Genomic DNA, 20,240 nt, shown 5'->3' on the forward strand with positions numbered 1-20,240 from the left:
GGAGAGTAAAGAATGATTACAATCCATTATCATTCTCTTTAGGTCCCTTCAAACAGCTCTAATGTTCTCAAAAGTGTGTGTTGCATGCGCAGGAATGACCAACAACCAGGTGGACACCGGATTTAACGAGCGTAAAAGCAAAAGTATTTAATGACTGGGTTTACTGTTGTAACACATTGTAAACTGACTTAATGGTAGAAAATGTACTTGGTTTTTATAGTTACCAGCACTGATGTAAGTGCCATTGTTGTCTATTTCAGGTTTGTATCAGACACAAAGGAAGCGTATGACCGTGCCATGAATTTATGCTGCCATTGGGAGATAGCAAGGCCAAATATAACAGCCACTCTGCTTTTAATATCTTAACACAAGTGGATGCAGATAGACATGTCTAGAGTTTCCTCTGGGCATAGCTTTGTAGATGCCGTGGTAAGAGGTGGGTAAGTCAGGTCAAATAAACAGTATAACTTTTTGCAGCTGCAAGTGTTAAACGCATAATAATTCAAACATCTGTTGTAATATTTGTATTGCATATTAATATTTTTCTCCCCACACATTTACCAGTGTAAGTTTCTAAACCATCAGAGAGCAGCATTCTTAGTTAGTAGAAAAAGTGCTTTTAAAAGATGATGAAGCACAAAGCCATCACCTAGTAATTCATTGCTATGATTTCTGATCAGATAACTAGTAATGTCACCGGGGTTTGACTAATCCTGTTCCAGCTGCCGGGCTGTTTAGTGCTTTGTTAAAGAGGACATGGCTTTGAAGGTGTCTGCAGCTGTGCACGCCATTGGCTGGATACTTCATGTTAATGGAATCTAAACAATTAGACTTGGGCTTATGGCAACACAGCCTGTATATGATTAAATGGGATTCAATCATGTAGAATAAGTCTATGATACATATTACAACATTGCCTCCAAACAAAGACTACAAGTTTTTAATATGCAAGGCAACACATACAGGTGACACTTGACAGGTGACACTTGACACTTTATCAGATTTATTCACCATCAAATCACATCAACAGAAAATAATTTGAGAGCCTTTTTGGTATACTTTCAATTAAAAACAAACAAACAAACAAACAAAAAACAACTGGAGCTGTAGATAGTCATGCAGACTTACCTCCTGTTTTGGCTGGTTTGTATCCCCCTGCTCCTGCTGTATACCCATAAAAACATCCTGTTAATGTCTGACATGTGAAAATGTGTACAAGAGAGATTTATGCCCTTCAGCCAGTAGCAGTTAACATCTTACTTCAGCTCTCTCTCGAGTGCATGCTCCCTGCAGCTCAACTAAGATCCTCTAACTTGTGCCGTGTCAGAGAATAGCCGTCTGGAGTAATTATGTTCCCTGGCCCACACAGGGCCAAGCCGGCTCTAAATCTTCTCAGGAGCTTGACCCTTCAAAGTGAGGCAACGCTCAAACGTCATGTTGCTCTTCACAGGGATTTACGACCTGTGTTTGTTAAAAAAACTGGTGGATATGGTTTATCCAGATGTACCGGCGACCAACGTGAAACATTAGATTAACACGCAGACAGCAGAAGTGTATGCCCTGTTTCCACATAATATGTGACAGTGGACATGATGGAGCTTCCTTCGGGCAATATACTTTTAATTCCAGGCTAAGTAGACCGTTGCCTGTGTGATGGCAAGCTGTAAATTCATGATAAATGTCGGCCATCTTTTAACTGAGCTTCCCTGGTCTGTTTCTCTCAGCAGAGAAAATGTGAGAACGGTTTAGATTGTGCTGTCCAACTTGTGTGTGATTTGTAACGCTGTCTGATTGATACTTGTAAGCATGGCACTAAGCATCATACTTACATTTTGTTTTTACATTCATTTGCAGCAACTTAATAGGTTTGGTCAGAGAGGATTTATTTGTAATGGTGTAAGCACAACATAACAACCAACAATTACGATAATTGCCTTTCTTCCACAAATATTTATACACAGTACAGTGAAAAGTATCTCCACATGTTCCTATTTATCCTGATAATTTGTCTTGAGACATGCTGAAATGAGTTAGGCTATACCTGGGTAAGCACCAGCGCCCAGTCCGCCACCCCCTCCAACTCCCCCGGCAGGGACATACACACCTGGGAAAAAAAAAAGTGGAGTAGGGCTTTTATTTTGACATTGTTTTCATTGAATTCTTGCTTTGAAATGTTATACAGCACAACACTCTTATGCTTGTCTAAAAAGCGAGGGAAACACAGCACCTCCCAGTTTACAGCATGATCTTGTGCTGGTCAATTTGCTTTACAGAGATGCAATGCATGTAAAGATGACGCAATGTTTATAAAGGTCCACACAAAGACATGCAGTGCACACACATCAGTTGCCCTCAAGACTCCTAACAACCCTATGAGTTCAGGCATCAGTTATAAAATCACTGTGCGTTTGGAGGTGGAAGGCTGGCTTGTGTCACCGGGCCCTGTTGTTGCATGTGAGTGGACGTCCTGATGATGGAGATCATATTTAATGGGCTTTACATGAGTTTGGAGGCCAATTAATGCGAGCCACATGTCCCCGGCTCTCGGGTGTTTATTGGGGGGGCTGCGTGGCATGCACAGCACTGGATCACTCTGTCTCCTTAATTTAGCTAATGTATACAACGAAGGGGGGGATTACAGAGAATTACTGTCTGTTCTCTCGCTTAGCCCGAAACCATTTACCCTTTCATTGACAGTAACCCAGTGTAATCAATGTCTTTTACAGGTAAACCGATGCTAAATTACACCTCACACCGAAGGCATGAAATCCTCTCATCACACCCTCTTACTCAATGCTAAATCAGACAATTTAGCAAGCAAGCCGTCAAATCCCATTAAGACAAGGGAGAGAAGCTGTAATTTATGGCGGCTAGAGGCTCTGGATCACACGGGCTCTTTTAGCCATTCGACTTAGATTACAGATTGGTCTTGGCACAGGCCCGGAGGAATGAGGTAATGAAGAAATGGAACAGAGCACACAGTAATGAGTTTGAACATATATGCATTTCAGGTGGAAAGTTAACCATAAACTGTGAAAAATGCCGCCCTCTGCAGGTAAATGAGGGCCTGAGAGTCCAGCCTTCGTGTGTCGAGGGAGGGGTTGAAAGAGGACAACGTGGTTTTATTTATGCTCCAAATCCTAAAATCATGCACAAAATTTGATTAGATGGAGATGAAAATATTTAGTCTATCCAGCCTGTTTTTGTTTAAGAAAAACAATGTTTTCAACCCAAAAGACGATGCCAGGAGGGATCTGCATATTATAACAGAACTCTTGGTTTGGTGCTCTGAACTTTTATTTTCACAATGCACTTTTACAAGGGAATTTAGAGAGCTTTTTTCCAATGAACATTTATTTGAAATACTGTGGCAGACATATCCTCGAATAACAAATGATCTCATCACAAACTGATAGATCTTCACAAAGGATGTCTTCAAACTGGTTTTTAAAAAGGGAACAGTAAGGGAGTTGGAACAGGCTAGAGCGTGATCAGATTTCCAACCCCTTGGCCTCGCGAAATTAACAGTTTGGCTTGACTTTGAGAAGCCCGACACTTCCAAAAAAAAAGGCGCTTCAAGATTGCGACATACCCCAAGAAACAGAACCACCGCACAGCGCACAAGTGTGAATTTCTCAGCATTTCACAAGCTACTAAAAAGACATCTCTGGAGATCTGTCCACGTCACCAAAGTGGCCTATCAAGAGTCTCCGAACAAGTGTCTGGCTATTGTCTTGGCTCATGCAATCGGCAATTAGAGAACACATTAGGACCTGTAGCCTAGAGATCTACAGAGTGTTTTTCATCGATGACAGAATGCCTACAGGCTTGGAGAGCAGGAAGCTAGCCGGGGCCTTCAGGATGGCAGCGCTGGTGCAAGGTCCAGTCAGCGTGACTGTTCTCCACAGAGTAAGTCAGGCCCCTCATTTCAGAATCAAAGGGAGGATTTCCTGTTTCTGGGTTCAGAGAGAGTGCAGGAGGCTCAGTCCCATGGCAGGATCCTGCTCTCTCTCTGATGCCCTCGATGCTGTGCAACATTGGTCCATTTCTTCCTTGCTTTTTCACCTCTAGTAGTCATAAGACTGATCAAGCAAGCATACATATTTTCAAACATATCTATTCAGGCTTGTTGGTCGATGTTCATGGAGACTTTTAAGCTTTTAACTTTTTACATTTACATTACATTATATTAACAAAGAATTGTTACGTGCACATGTATTAGATGACTTTGATTTGCCACATGGGACCCTTTAGACAACTTTGCAACTTTAAGCATTTATTTACCATAGTAAGCCATGGTAAGTAGATGCTATAAATGCGTGTCAGGGCATGAAGAGCAGGGAGGGTGGTTGGGCCACCCCATCCAAGGCTTTAGACCAGACCTGGGCAAAGTGCGGCCCCTTGGCTGTCCCTGACCGGCCCTCGGAGGTCAATGGTAAATTAGGAATTAAACGTTATACGATAAAACATGATATTACTACTACACACTCGCGTGTGTGTGTGTGCCATGTGTATTGGTCGTCTGGGCACACCTTTAATACTGCAAAAACATGCTCCTTTTTCATGCTGAATTGAGTTTAGCCTATTGGTCCGGCCCTCCACAACAGTCGTACTATCTCATGTGGCCCCTTGGGGAAATGAATTGCCCACGCCCTGCTTTAGACCGACCGCAGTCCCCTCAACAATAGACAACACTGGCAGCTGAGGCAGCTTGCTTGTTCACATGTGGTTCTCTACATATTCATGACTGATGTGGGTGTTGTGGTGAACAAAATGGTTGTTTTTGTTGTAGTAGGTTAGCATCGGCACGTTAAAATATGACAGCTGACTGTTATGTTATATGACTTGTAACTTGCAATATAGTAAAATGTATAATCACAAGTCAATTAGCAACTAACACTTTTTTAAGTTTGTCATAACTCTTTAAGATACCTTGTTTGTATATGTCTGGTATTTCATGCTTCAAGTACCAATCAAGCATTTGAAGTCCAACCAATAAAGTATCACTTTTCTGCCCATTTCATGTCAATGTGGATTAAATGTGAATGCTTGCAAAACTAGGTCACTGAGTTGAGAACTTTAAATGCAATGTACTCCCCTTTCCAAACGTAAATGCATATGAGCTCCGGCGATGTAGCCCTTCCCAGCCTCACTGTATTATACAATCTCCTTTCAGATGAGGTGCCATCTTTAGTAGATGTAAGATGATGTTAAACAATGTACATATATTCAGATGGCATGGGATGAATGAGAGGCTGCAGGAAAGTCCAGTTGGCCATTTCCCACTCAAGTAATATAATAAACTGAACTACGTATATGCTTATGTCATGAGAACAGGCGTCATGAAAGGAGACCTCATTAGGCCTATATTTTAGGAAATGTCCTTAGAACAGAGACATTTCGTCATCATTTATGAACCGTCACAAAATTAAAGGCTTTTGGGTGACTACATGGGCAAACATATGTTATATATTTCATTTACAGCACACTCTTTCATCTGCCAAGTCTTGATCTAATCAGCCTGGTCCAAACTGTCCTGAAGTGAAATGATTATGAAATCAGTTTTGAGCACCTGGATTAACTACAATAAACACTGAAATGCTTTACAATCTTAGTAAGATATTGGTGGAACGTAATGATTTTTAGTGATTAAACATTTTAGGTTTCAATAAATATATAGTACAGTTAATTGCTGTAAGTACCCACTGAATATAATGTTCACATGCAAACAAGCAGGGAACAAGGCCCAGCAGTGGTCACAAGAGAAATTAGTTCATTTTCCTTCACTCTCTAAAGTGGATTTCTGCTCCCATAAACACATGGTGTTGCAGTGCTAAACTGAATGGCCAAACAATTTAACTGAATTCCAGAACAAAACAGGCCTCTTCAGGGGAACAACTGGTTTTCTGTCGCGCTGTCAACACACAAAAAAGCCTATTCTGTTTTTTACACTAGGTCTTTGACTTGGAATGGCAATATCATATCTGGATGATGGCCCTTACATACTCCCTCTGCCCTCTGAGATCATGGGGCATCTGGTCTTCTTTTTGGTGAAATTCTGGCACAGTGCAACCCCCCTTCAAGGAGCAAAAAAATGGAGGAGATCAACACGAAAAGGAGAAGTAAAAAGTAGAATGAAAAGAGGTATCTCGGTGATAGCCCCCCCACCCAGGCCCTGTGCCCCCCCCCCCCCCCCCATCAAGCCCTGTTCCCAAGCCCAAGTGGCTGACACATGTGTGGTGCAGAGAGCGACACACAGGCGGCAGTGATTTAAAGAAGAGGTGGGATTCTGATCTCATCCGAACGGTCTGGGCTTTGCCTTTGAAAAGTCTTGGCTGACTTTCACCTGCCAGGAATGACAAAGTGAAGAGTAGAATTAGGGGGAAATATCCCAGGGGAGGGGGGGGTTTGGCGAAAGCCACGGATTCCTGCACCCCAGGGCTTAGAGGTGGAATCTGATGCTGTAAATTTTCAAGTGATGAACTGTAAAATTCCCAGACCACCCCAGGAAAAAAAAGAGAGAGAGTCTCGTGTCACATGTTCTCTCTGAGGCTGTCATCCCGCACTCCTCCCCTCTTCCTCTCCCCATCAACCCCTCGTCCCTTTCACTCTGTAAAGTTTTGGCATCTTGTCCAACTGAAATTCTGGGGCTGCTTGACTGGCTTAAGGTGCTGTGGAATCCCTCACATGAGGGTGAAAACCAAATGGAAATAATTGACACCTCCGTGCATATTCTTACTTATTAGGAGAAAAGCCAAACACCGTAGACTCAAATTGTCTGGTGCCTCTCATTTTCGAACCAAAGATGGAAAAATATCTCGCTTTGTTATTTCTTCATCAAGTGCTTTTTCCGTTGGTGGATTTCAAACTCTCTCCCGCTAGTGTGTTTCTATGAGGTATTTCTGACACTAACTGACACAGTCATCCGGACTACTTTCAGATGTTTGCAGGATTATCCAAACTGTTCTTTACAATCTGATGTTTATAGGATTAGAGGTCAAACCGATCTTATTCGCTGATCCTTTCTCAGCCACAGACAGAATGCATGCACCACATAAGGGTCCCATAACACACATGCGCTGAGTTGTTTACTCCATCACAAAAGATGATTGATGAGGCATCGTCTAGCTCCTAATTGGATAAGACAGATGATGACAAGCATCTTTTTTGGTTAAAATCATGCATACGTTTGAGTAGCTGGAACTGTATCTTCCCAGCTGGAGTAGAGGAAATTCTATTCTGGCGCAGTCTGCTTTTGCCAAAAGGTCTTTTGTTACAACCTTGTATGCAAGTGAAGGCCAAGAAGAATTCAACTCATATTTCCCTCTGGGTTGAAAATTGCTCACAGACATTTTATGTCTCTAACTTCTACAACATATTACACTAGCTGAAAAAAAACGCATAAAAAAATTAAGAAATAGATGTTTTGTGCTTTAACCCCATGTAGCCAAAGTCACATTGTATGACTTTCAATACCAGTGTTGGGCAAGTAACTTAATATAAGTTAAAGTTACTGATTAAAATCAGGTAAAGTTACTGATTACCTTCTCTAAATTGTAATCAGATTACTGTTTACCTCATTACACAGTGGTCTAATTTACTGAACAAAGCAACGTAAATAGGGTGACTGACTATCCCATGGCTGACCTATTGGAACTGTTTATGCACTGTAAGACTGTTCTTTAGGAGAGAAGGTAAGTAGATCTTCATAGTTTCAGAGTGATGATTTTGTTGACATCCTACCTTCAGTAGGTACCGTGGACAGGAAGAGGACAAACCTGATGTCAAATAAAATGGAGATGCCATGAAAACATAATCTGGAGGAGCTGCATTACCCAACGGCCCTTTATGATAACCATAAAACAAACATTGACAAGCCGCACCAAATGTCTCACAGATGTAACATTTTGTAGGAGGGTAGATTTACTGGGCTCGGTCCATGGCCGTGCAGACTGAGGTTCATTGTGGACCTGGGAGATGAGACAGTAAGACAGTATAGCGGTTATGTGAAAAGGGAGGGGAAAACACCCTTCAGTGACCATCTTTCGTGAACTGTCCAGTGTCCATGTCGTTTCACAGGATCGACTCAGGGGATTTCACAGTATTGCTCAGACAAGTTGGAACAAATCATCTGGTTTAAGTGTACCTTGTTGTCAAAGCTTTGGCAGAGAGCTCCAGACTTGAAAATGACTTGTCTTTCTATGATATTAGTCACGGATATAATACAAATAGAAAACTCACACTTTATATTTCATCACTGTCAAGAGTCCATTTTGATCTGGCCAGGACGAAGAATAAAAATGTTCCACATTTAAGAGCCCAGCTTGATGTATGGAAAATCCCATCATTACGAAGAGATCCCAACCTCATGCTAATTTTGAAATTCATAAACATGCTCGTACAGAAACCCCTTCACACCTCATTTGTCTCTCACACATCATGCATACAAAAGTCGTTCTAGACGTGATACGTCTCCATCTTTACTCCATTCTAGCATGGGTGTTTTAAAACCCATCCAGGTCAGTCATTCCAAACTCTGACCTTGGTGTTCCCCACACTCAGAATGCATTGACTAGTTTAGCTGACGGTAAAAAGTGTTCCAGTCAGTGCTTAAACATATTGTGATGGAGCACATTCTATATACCATATGCAGCTTTCCTTATGTTCAGCTGAAGTGATTTCCCTGCGGTCTCATTCTGGTCTGTCATGACTTCAGGGTTGTGTGCAGTGAAAAAGAACATATTTCAACGCCAGACGAAGATATAGCTGCTCGGATGACAGGCCTATTAACAAACCCCTTTGCGGTGATTACGACAAGTAATAAATTAATACTGCAAAATGAAACTGCTTATCGACTACAGCACCCCGATGCTGTTCTTTGCCAACAAGCCAGGAGCCCTTTGGAAAGTGGTGTTGAGAGTTGAGGTCACCATATAACGGTTTATGCTAGCCTAGTTTTTCAAGAGCTCTCAAGGCAAGCTGCATGCACTAATGAGTGATCCTAGTCTCAGGGGACGTTCAATTTAAACATAGCTATTCTTCACCTCGTACAAACTCACGGTTGGCAGTGTACATCTGACAGTTTTTTTTTTTTCAAAAGCAGGATTATGAAGATAGATTAACTGGGAAGCACTGCATTTATTTAAATTCTGAGATTCTTAAGCATAAGATGTACACATACATGCAGGCCACTGCGGGGTTAATTTTAGCAGTGTGAGCTGCAACGCTGAGGCGCATACGCTGCTCTTGAATCCTCCTTTGCCAAAGAACCACGAGACGAAGCTGATGTGTCACATTCATTCTCTTACAGCTCTGCCAGCGCTGGCAAACTAAATCGCACAGCCCAGGTCCTGAAAAAGTCCTTGCACCAACACAGCACCATAACGATGCACAGGGAGTGGATCAGAGCGATTCATCACCATCTCCCCTGACAGCAGTGGTGTGCCGTCTCGTCCAGGGTGATTTCACCCGCCTTTAACTTCAGCCAAGGGCGTGTCAGCGATTGGGAGAATTCCTGAATTTAAAGTTCTCTTTAGTTTTGGGGCAGAGACACTCACCTCAATGCTACCGCTGGTGCCGTGCAAACATTCACCTCTCGATTCTTATGAGACTTCCATGGAAGTGAGCTCTGGGGCGTTTTTATATTTTGAAGCCTTTTCATGTTGGCCTTCCACTTTAGAGTCGTTTAAGTCCACTATCAACAAAGCAATCACTTTACCTCCACCACAGTCATGCTATGTCCTTGGAACTGAGAGCTATGAGTAAGGCACAGTACACTAAAAAAGTACAGAGACAAAAAGAGTTCTGTAAGTGGATGTAATGTTGGTATGTATTCTGAAAAGATTGATTGCTTTGTAATTATCCATGTGACATAGTTCTGAGTGATGAATTGCAGAATGTTGGTATAAGAGCACTAACACAACAGAGGATAATTAGGAAAGCCTCTATGGGTTTTCTTTTCTTTTTTTTGCCGTGCGCGATGAAAATGGTCAGATTGTGACAGTCTCAAAGTGACTTCTCTTTTCGACTCAGCGGACTGGGTCTGGAGGGGAGGACATTTTTTAATTACCTCGCTGAATACATTGGCTTCACAAATCCATCCACATTCAGTTGTTACATAAATAATGCACTAACTCCCAGCTCCCCTGTCTTTTTGAGATTTACTGCACTTCGATCACAGCAAACTTCCTTTCCATTTTGTCTGACGGATGCTCGTACTAATGCATCAGCCACCCCCTTTGCAAACAACAAAAGAGAATGATGACATTCATAAGTGGGAAAAAAAAATCACTATTCCTGTCCAGCAATGACTACATTCACCTTCACTGATCTCTGCTGCTCTGCACTTTCACTCTTACAGTGAAAAACAAGCTGACATTCCACAGCCCTCGACCATATTCCCTTGGATACCGGCAGTGATATTTTTATGGTAGTAGAGCTTAATGGGGATGGTTTGATGATATTGGCAAGAAGAGGTGATTGGCTCTAATTCTTAGCGGCAATAAAATCGGGTCCTCTTGCCACATGAAACCGAATTTAACACCTCTGGAAAAAATGTCTGCAGGATCAAAGGTAGTTTAGGCCAATATTGATGCTCACAAAAGTGAGAGGATGTTGTTAACTTTGTCAAAACTGCCTAGTGAGTGGATCTGGCATATAAGGACAAACAAGTTATTAAGAGCTTAACGAAGAAGGCCGAGACATTTGCAGATGAGGAAAGTCTCTTTGAGTGTTGCCTCCGGAATCTTCTCTTTTATGTATGTGCATATAGCAGGTGTCTCACAGATGAGGATAGTTTATACATCGCTTTGATGAACAGCACAATAGCATCTGCTGAGGACACAAGCGGATGTAACAACTACAATACATCTGCTGCTGTAAAAGTTCTCAAACTTACACAACAACTTCATATGAAATTAAAATATATGCACAGTAGTTCTAAAAGGCTCATGTGTTCCTCTAATAAATGTATTACAGCTGAGGAAGTATTGAAATATATACGCGAGACAGGCTCGGAGACACGAACAGCTTGAAAACAGATACACTAATGACGGGCCCAGAAATTATTGAGAGCAAATAAATAAGAGACAGAGAGGCTGGCTTTGTGTTTAAGCCAGCAGCAGACCTTTGCATGCTTTCCAGTTTGAGCTAAACAACCCTGTGACTCCTGTCCAAGAAACATCTCTGGAAGACTGGAAACTCACGGCCTCAGAGAGGAGAATGACGGGTTTTTTTTCTGACTCTCTGCAGCTCTGCTCTCATTCAGAGCTTCTAGCTCAGTTCCAAAGAACAAAACAAAAAAACCAACAACAACATGAAAAGATACAGTGAGGCAACCATGCATCGGAATAACAACTGGAAATACACAAAAGGAGACTGCCAAATCTGTGCGGTCTGTACGCTACCGTCTGGACGGTCAAAGTCGCAGCGTTGTCCACTGGGGAGTTTATTATGGGTTATGATGAAACTGACATCTGCAGACTCATTGATGCAATGTGTGCGAGGGCTGTGTGCCTGCAACAATGAAGTCACTCTCAAGCTTCTGAGAACAGCTCAGGATTTGAGATTCAAAGTAAGGGCTGTTGAATACTCAGCCTACAGTTTGTCACTCCATGGCAATACACTTTGGAACAAAGTTGTTGCAAAAACAACAAGGCTGTAAAACAACCTACTTATTAACTAGTTTAAAACATTTCTTTTCGAGCAATGCTTTTCGGTTAAATGCAAAATAAAATAGTCCATTTCAATAGAATGTGGCATAAGGATGCATGGGGTGGATGAGGAGTGGCTTTACTGGGTTATAATTCCTGCTATCATCAATAAACTGGCATCTGTGGGACCTCGACATAAAACACTTGCTAGTATTTCTTAGTAATGCGTAGTTGTGCCATGCACCGTTCCACATTTAGCACACAGCATGCTCCCCTGTTCACCCTACTGCAGGTTTAGTCAATACACTGTAATGCGAAGCTTGTCATTAAATCAGTAAAGAACTAAATCTTCACGGAAAAAAGGTTATACTTGTGGGAATTCTTCGTAATAATTTTGTCACTTCTAGGTAATGCAGTTGTTTTGAGGATGGTATCATATTCCTCTGTATTAAGTGGTAATAAAACTGTATAATGAAGCAATAAACCCCAATACATAAAATACCGTGTTGCACTGTTCTAACCCTTTAAAGTGTGCACCTCGTTAACTATTGGACCCTCTTCTGTGTTTATTTAACGTTACTATTCTCTGTGTCTGGACTAGACCAGACCCTACACTGTAGACACTTCATCAGTAGAAAGACTACCGGCAAATGGTACGTGCTTTGTACTGTAAGAAGCAAATAAATTAAACGTAGCGCAAGCTTACAGAAACACTGAATGTAAAGCCTTGAGAGAGAGAGAGGGAGCTGCACCTGTTGCCAGTCTATGCGCTGTGGTCATATAGCAAGGCATAAGCCTAAAGGCAAACACCTACCTCCTTGAAGCGAAGGTTGAAACAGAGCGAGGAGGAGGAATCCATGAAGGAGTGATACAACCTTGCTGTTAGCCATCTCACTCTCAAATGCTCCAGCCCGGTCCAAATCAGCTGGTTTTATTCTCCACAAGCTAATTACCACTTCATAAAGTGCTCGAAAAATGAAGAAAAAAAAGAGCGAAAGATACGGGACACGACGTAATTAAGAAAGGGCAAAGACTTTCAGTTCAATGGATCATTTCACTTTTTTCTCTCCTATGTCTGGTGTTGCTGTTTTTATTCTGGACACTCCTGCCAACAATGCAGGCTGTTGCCAGAGAGAGAGGGAGAGGGAAAGAGAGAGGGAAAAGGAGAGAGAGAGGGAAAAGGAGAGAGTGAGAGAGAGAGGGAGAAGGGGAGAGAGGGAAAGAGTGTACAAGAGAGAGAGAGACCGCTCTCTTTCCCACCCACTTGACTGAAATGAATTTTACTGTCTGCCAAACATTTGCATGGATTTTAAGAGGACTTATCTTTCAAGTGAAAAGAGGGGCGCAGAAACTGAAGGCAATCTTGTTTTAATTATTTGCTTCATCCTCAGAGGACAGCTTTGCTTGGGACGCAAAAGCCTCTCTCTGGGAATAAGGCACATCGTATGGGCAAAGACACTTACATGAAGCATTTTATTCTTTAGTTAGCTGCTGACCAACAGACTGGAAAGCAACATCAGCATAATAGACTAACAGACTTGCTGTTGAGAGGCTGAAAATAGAGCAGCCCACTTTGGACAGAGAGAGAGAGAGAGGCAGAGGGAGGCAGAGGGAGAAAGAGAGAGACAGATAGAGAAGACAGATAGAGGAGACAGGGAGAGAGAGAGAGAGCTAGGGGGGAGAAACAGATGCACAGATAGAGAAGAGAGAGGGGGGGAGAGAAAGAGAGAGAGGGACACAGAGAAAGAGGAAGGTGAAGGGGAGAGAGAAAATCTCTGGCAGGGCAGTGCGAAACCCTCTCAGGGGAGAATGCTCCGTGACAGAAGTCTGTCTGTTACTGCGCCTCTCACAGGGCCCGGGTCCAAACGCCTCCGGGCGGCGGGTAGAGCGCAGGGAGGCTCACTCCGGGGAGCTCCCTCTCTCTACGAGATACTACTACACGTTACTAGTCAAACAGCACAGCGAGTCCTTTTTTTCCTGAGCTTTACGATCAGAACATGAATCACATAGGGATGTCCAAAGCCTGCCTGACCCTGTAAGACATTTCATTGGTGTTCCATAAGGTCCGAGCCCTGGAGAGCCCCGGCAGGCTACATCTGCAGTTGCCCAGGGTCTCCATAGAGGTTGGCCTCTGGTCAAACTCAGTGGGAAGCCCTCCCTCCCCGCTCCCCAATCCCCCTAACCCTGACCCCACCCAGGGAAAAAAGGGAAAGAAATCTAGCTTGGGTCTCCTTCACTCCTACGGCCAGCCCTGCCAGAACCTGCAAGGAATGCTGCACACAAGAGAGGTCACATGTCCTATCATGTCTGTCGGACTGCCAGAGAGAGCTGCTCCCATGGCCAGCAGATTCTTTTTTATGTGACTTTCCAGGGTCAGCATCGGCATATTGTAAAGGCATTAAGAGACAGGCGAAAGACACTCACTTTCATTGCAGTGAGTTCTTTGTCCGCACCTTATCAGCACACAGAAATACTGAAAGCTACAGTATTTTATTGGTATATGCAGTGGATACTGATTCTCTGAAGGTTTCGTCAGTCTCTGCATTAAATCAATGAGCCTGAGTTAAGTGTGGTAATATTGTAACTATACAGTTTAGTACAGTTTGTGGACTAAATATAGAGTTTGTCCTTAAACAAGGTCTGTGTTCCAGGAGCTTGTATTCCACTTGTATCTTAATTTGTATTACATTACTCTTGATTGTTATCATCCAGTGGCATTGAGCCTCTTTGCGTGTGTGTGTGAGTGAGTGAGAGAAAGAGAGAGAGAGAGAGAGAGAGGGAGAAAGAGAGAGAGAGAGACAGAGAGGGAGTGGGTGTGGGTGTGTGTGTCGAAAGGGTGCTTGACTTGGCCCATTGGCTCCTAACCATGACCAAGATAATTATTCTTCTGGATGTGACACTAACAGATGACCTGTTGGTTACATGCAAATACACAAGTTGTCCAAGAAACACAGTTGGGTTTATAGTGGTGACATCCCTCATTAACATTAGAATTTCCTCATGCTGACCGCATTCCAGTTTGTCTTGGTCCGAGCTGGTCTCTGCCCTGGCAGGGGGCTTCCATGGGGTTCCTGATTAGTTCAGCCAGACAGCTCCAGCAGGTTTATAAGGCTTACAGTGTTGGCGTATCAATTTAACTGGCATATGGGTTTCGTGCACTACATGGATACTGTGTAATGTTGTTGGTAAAAAAAAAAAAAAAAAAAAAGAGCCACCGTCGTTTTCCCCCAGACAATGAAGTTCTTTTAGAAATTGTAGTTGCACTGTACTACGGAAAAAGACGTTTATTTTCAACTCCACAGGACTGCTAGGTTGTTGTTGTTGTAGATGTTTAAGACAGAACATTGTCATCTACATGAGCTGGGGAAAACATATTTTTAAAAAACACAATCTCTGGTGTGTTAAAAACAAACAAAAAAAAAACTTTAAACAAATATCAAGTCTGAAACTGGTCATATTTGACCTTGGAGCCACTGGAGTGCTAATGGGAAAACAATGTTAAGCACAACTCAATTTCAACACTTTGTGGTTCATAGCTGCTTTTTAAGTTTTTTAAGTCAGTGCAATGGATTGATGAAATTACCGCTTGTTCTTTGTGGATCCCGTGATACAGCTGTTTGCCAGCCTCAGGCTTTCTATAACTGTAAACACTCCACTGGTTAACACATTAGAACCTCCTGCTCGAATCTCAGCCTTGTTACACTTCTTTGGATTCACATGACCTCACCTGGTAACTTTACATTACAACGTTTGTTTATTTTGTCGCGAAGGAAATCCTACTGTTTATGTCGACCATAAAGTATCATATGAATGAATCACAAGCAGTGCCTATGGCAACCTATATTTCTCTCCAATCTCTACAGTCTGAAGCAGAGGATGGGATTGTGGCACAGGTGATGACCTGGATTACCATTGGTTCAAAATGAAAAGCAGCTAGAGCAAGGGTGTCAAGCTCAAATACACAGAGGGCCGAAATAAAAAAAATGGGTGTAAGTCGAGGGCCGGACAGTGGGGCAAGCGCTCCCTAAATTGACGTATGCTACCAACGCGGGGACAGTGCATTGTGGGACTTACAGTGTGTGTGGTGCACTCGACATACCAGCGGCCACGGCAGACAAGCTCTGATAGATAAAAAGATGGATACTTTATTAATCCTGAGGTAAAATTAGCCAAACCAAATAAAATGTCACCGTTGCTCATTCAAATCAATGGATCTTTTTGCAACATTCTGAGAAGCTGGCGGGCCAGATTAAATGGCTTGTCGGGCCTGATCAGGCCCGCGGGCCTTGAGTTTGACACAGCTAGAGTGAGCTAGAGTGACAAAAGGGTACACGTCTGTGTGGGAGGATCAGACGTAGGAGGTGAAAGGTACAGGATGAACTGGGACCTGGTACACAGTGTGTGGACTAGTGGTGTCTGAGTTACAGTACCTACTTGTTTTTCTTTTTAAGGTTCACTTCAGTTTAAGTTTCTTCCGAGTTAATGGCAATCTCCTGAGGATCATGAGAACACAGTAGAAAGTATACAGATGCCCAGAGCGGAAAGAGAGTTTCACTGTCACAAATTTGATTCTATAGTTCGAGTGGTACTGTATTACGTTTGCTAAACAGGACTCAGGTGAATGGATTTCCAATGAGCATTTAAAGATTCGGTCAAGATGTTCTAAGCATTTGTAAGCAATTAAATGTACAACTGCATTTTTATTTTCAAAAAAGCTAAAGAAAACACACAGACTCAATTGGAATAGTGTATAATCAACATTCTATCAAATATCAGATACCCTACTTGGGAATGATGTCATGTGGGGAACAGTAATTTGCAATGATTTTTTCATTGCTGTGTAAACGCTGCAATATTTACACCCATTTAACATTAAGCAAAAACCAGCTAATACTCACACTGAGCCACTGGTTACGTTTCTCGCCCCAATAAATCACTAATTTCTGACCTCATAGCGTATCCTGTTAGGCTGTATTCTCTCAATGCCGAATTTAAAACCGGCAGTTAACTCTGTGTAATAAGCTGTGTTTGGAAAGAGGCAGTATTTTGAGTAAATCAAGTGTGTTTTTCTCTGTTCTCCTGGGTTTGAGACTCTCATTTAGATCATGTCTGGGGCTTGCTGGCCCTCTCGGTTATTTGTTTTTGCCAGAGGACTAAGGTTGCTGCTGGTGGGGGATAGGGAGTGAAGTATCTGCTAATGCCACGGGGAAAACTGTGTCAAATAAATTGTTTGAGCGTTTATTTATCTTGAGAGAGGCTTGTGTCTGGACGTGAATCCAGACGCTCCATGTGTCATGTATTGAGGATTTTTTTTTATGATAAAAACATTTGATGAATGATCTTAATTACAACCCATTAATGCAAGATATACAATATGACAATTCACTTTAAGGCCTGTCTGAATTGTGTGCAACTAAGCTATCGGCCAATGTCATTCAAAACACAAAATTCTACTGGCTAGTAGCCTTTAAAGGAAAGAAAACACACAAACCAAGACTGTTGGACAGTACATTCTAAACAACAGCTGTAGCTCTTGCCCACTAAGAAGAAGAAGAAGAAGAAGTATTATCTTGGTCTTTCAATGGTTTTGCTTGGCCTATCCTTAGTAAGGTATCTCAAAGTATGATTAAGTCATTCCTTTATATGAATATGATACTTATTAGGGCTCCAAACCATTATGATACAAATCCTCTAAATCAAATCTTTGATCTCTCTACTCGCTTTCCAAAAGTGGAACAGAACATGACATGGAGTGTGGAGAGAGGATGATAGATTATCCAGACGGTCCCCTGTGGTAACATTTTTGGCACCTCGAGCTGATTTGGGCAAACAGATAAAACTGACTAAACTTTGATGTCTGCAGCATGGCTGTGAGGGACCAGTTTGGTAGAGCTACATGTTGCCACACTGCCTATAATGATGTACTTTGGTAGTAAAAAAACAGGGGAGAATGTGTTTATTTGTGCCACATTTAACAATATATCTGTCTTTTCTATGGAGTTTGAAATTCAAAAACATCCAAAAGTCTAAAATCGAATGCAATTCACTCTAAATCAATACACTTAGAGTAGCACGGCCCTAAATAGACACAACCAACCTGCAACAATAACTGGACACACAATATATTATGATAATGGCTGCGATCATCAACAGCCATCCATTCATTAGCATGTGGTACATTTACAGCCAACTGATAGATTGTATGGCAAGTCATAGGCATTTTTGTCACTCAATCCTTAGACATAATAAGACAAAATGAAACGGAGAGTATGAATCAAACAAAATGGAATGTCAAGAGCTTATCCAAATGTTGACATTACTTTTGCCATTTACAGTTAAAATAACTCGTAACACAAACTTACTTTCAGAATAGGAAAGCCTTAAAGTTTTCAACAGATACTTAGATTTTGCTATGCTATCTATGATGTGGCGTATGTTTTTGTAATTCTGTTTTTATCAGACAAATTGATCAACTTGGCAATGCGGCTCAAATATAGTCATCTGTCTTTTTACGATGCTACTCCATTATGGCATTTTTTATAGACATAAACATAGAGAACCAACAGCATACCTTCACAGATCTAGACTGTTTTAATGTTAAGCAGAGGCAAGAGTCAAACATTTTGGCGGATAACGGCATTGCACTGGAGCGACTGCTATGCAGTTTGGTGACTCCAAAGTAACAGATCCCCTTCTGCATTTTCTCACTAACCCCTCCTAATTAGTGAGACAAAGGAATGTCACAGATTGAAAATCGATTGTGATCAGGCAAGGAATTCACAAATATTCAGGTCAGTTGCCTCATACTATGACTGAGAAGAGAAAAAAAAAGAACAGATGTTGTCATTTCCTAAGTCCTTGCTTGCATTTCAAGAACTGAAGGAAATTACCCTTGAATACTTTGGCTGCTCCACAATTCTCTGACCCTTTGTTCATCTAGTGTTAACATCATTGTTGTGAGGTCGTTGCATAGCTCTGATCAGATAAGTCATCTAATCAGGCCCGGAGTTGGAAAAGTCTTTTGTTTGATTCATATTTCCAATTGTTTTACATTTCCCTGCCGACTCCCATGCAAGAAGAGGCCCAACACCTTTTTGATAAACAACTTCTATTGACCTAAGCGATGAGAGAGAGTTACTCATTCATGGACACATTTTTGGAGCTGGTTTGATCTCCTCTGACAGTTGCATACATTTCCACAAATTTTTCTTATCATTAGTCAATCAAATCAAAGTAGTCGAGGAAACTAAAATATGACTTTGACCTGACAGGCAATTTTTGCAGAAATCCTGGACAGTTTGAGTCACAGAACTGCTATAACAAATCGATCAATCTGGGTCTATGAAAACACACATGGCAAAATATGCTATGCAAACGAGACCCAAAACTGACATGCCCTAAGGGGGGGGGGAACTTGGAGAAGTGCACTGCCATGTTCTCAGCGATGAAACCTCTCCACTGAGTAGATCATCTTCACTGGTCAGCATCCAACGTTTTTCCCCCACGAGCCTTTTGAAAAACTTGATTCCCCTTTCGTTGCTGCTACGGTTTGGAGACAGCTTGAGCAAGGGCTCCATCGACGCCGTACAGATAATGTTCCCTCAGGCGCAGGAATGTCAACACAGGCCCACTGTCACTTCAGAGCAGACCCACTGGCCGGCCTCCAGGGTGCACCACAGACAACCAGACAGCGGACCAGATGTGGACACTCACTCGGTGACACTACTCTGGGCGACTCCGTATCCAGAGGAGAGAGTCGAGTCCGAGCTGTGGCGCTGTGGTGGAGGGTGGAAAGCCAGGCCTGTGGAACTCTCTGCTGACAATGGTTCGATTGGCTTCATTCTGGCGGAGTGAATGGGAGTGCATGGGAGTGCATGGGAGCCTTAATCATAAACACATGCAAAAATCACCCAGAGAGGTCACAGCAGTCCCAGCTCCAGTGTTCCCCCCCCCCTCCTTCTCTTTTTCTTGTAAGGACCTGGCAGGAATGATACACATTGTGCAACTGGCTCGACATATCAAAAATTCATCAATGCGGCTGTGTTTAAATGTTGTATGATACTGGCAGGAACATGAAATGGTTACAGAACTTTAATATGTTATGGTTTTATGGTAAAACATGCCAGTCTGTGGATGATTTTAAGCACATGGCAGGATTCTTCAAATCTTCGTGTGCATGATAAGAGGTAGCACAAAAATGGTGATGAAAAAAAAGGACTTTCGAATTTGAAGCTGTGACATAGACCATTTGGAGCTAGTAATGAGCATCAGGGGAGCAACCCAACTACAAAAACAATATAGGCTTTACAAGCTTTGACCATGAATTGCCCCAATGCAGGGTCTGATAATTCGAACCACGGATTGCAACACCTGCCAAGCTGTGCACAGGTGGTTTCAGCTTATCTGATACTCCATTTACTATACCAGTTTATGTTCTCTGTGATTTGCAGGGCAAGCTAGTGTCCAAATATTTTCCTAAGAGATGTTTTTTGCATGCCAGAGGAAAGCAGACATACTGTAACAACACTTTGTTGCATGACCTGACAAGAAAACATCTGTCTCAGCAAAAGCTATTGTATGAAAACATCC

The 20,240-nt window shown here is 42.3% G+C and overlaps 1 protein-coding gene across 1 annotated transcript in view; it reads right to left on the bottom strand.

The window, feature by feature from the left end:
• Positions 1–12,682, bottom strand: part of elna (elastin a) — a 61,124-nt gene extending 48,442 nt beyond the window's left edge. The window contains exons 1-3 of the mRNA XM_080844588.1: positions 12,466–12,682; positions 2,042–2,104; positions 1,129–1,164 (exon numbers count right to left, since the gene is read on the bottom strand). Coding sequence (XP_080700714.1) covers positions 1,129–1,164; positions 2,042–2,104; positions 12,466–12,541 — 175 coding nt within the window. The 5' untranslated portion in view covers positions 12,542–12,682. The remainder of the gene's footprint in view (positions 1–1,128; positions 1,165–2,041; positions 2,105–12,465) is intronic.
• Between the last annotated feature and the right edge of the window lie 7,558 nt (positions 12,683–20,240).

This window comes from Sprattus sprattus (assembly GCF_963457725.1).
Source record: "Sprattus sprattus genome assembly, chromosome: 9".
NCBI lineage: Eukaryota > Metazoa > Chordata > Actinopteri > Clupeiformes > Clupeidae > Sprattus > Sprattus sprattus.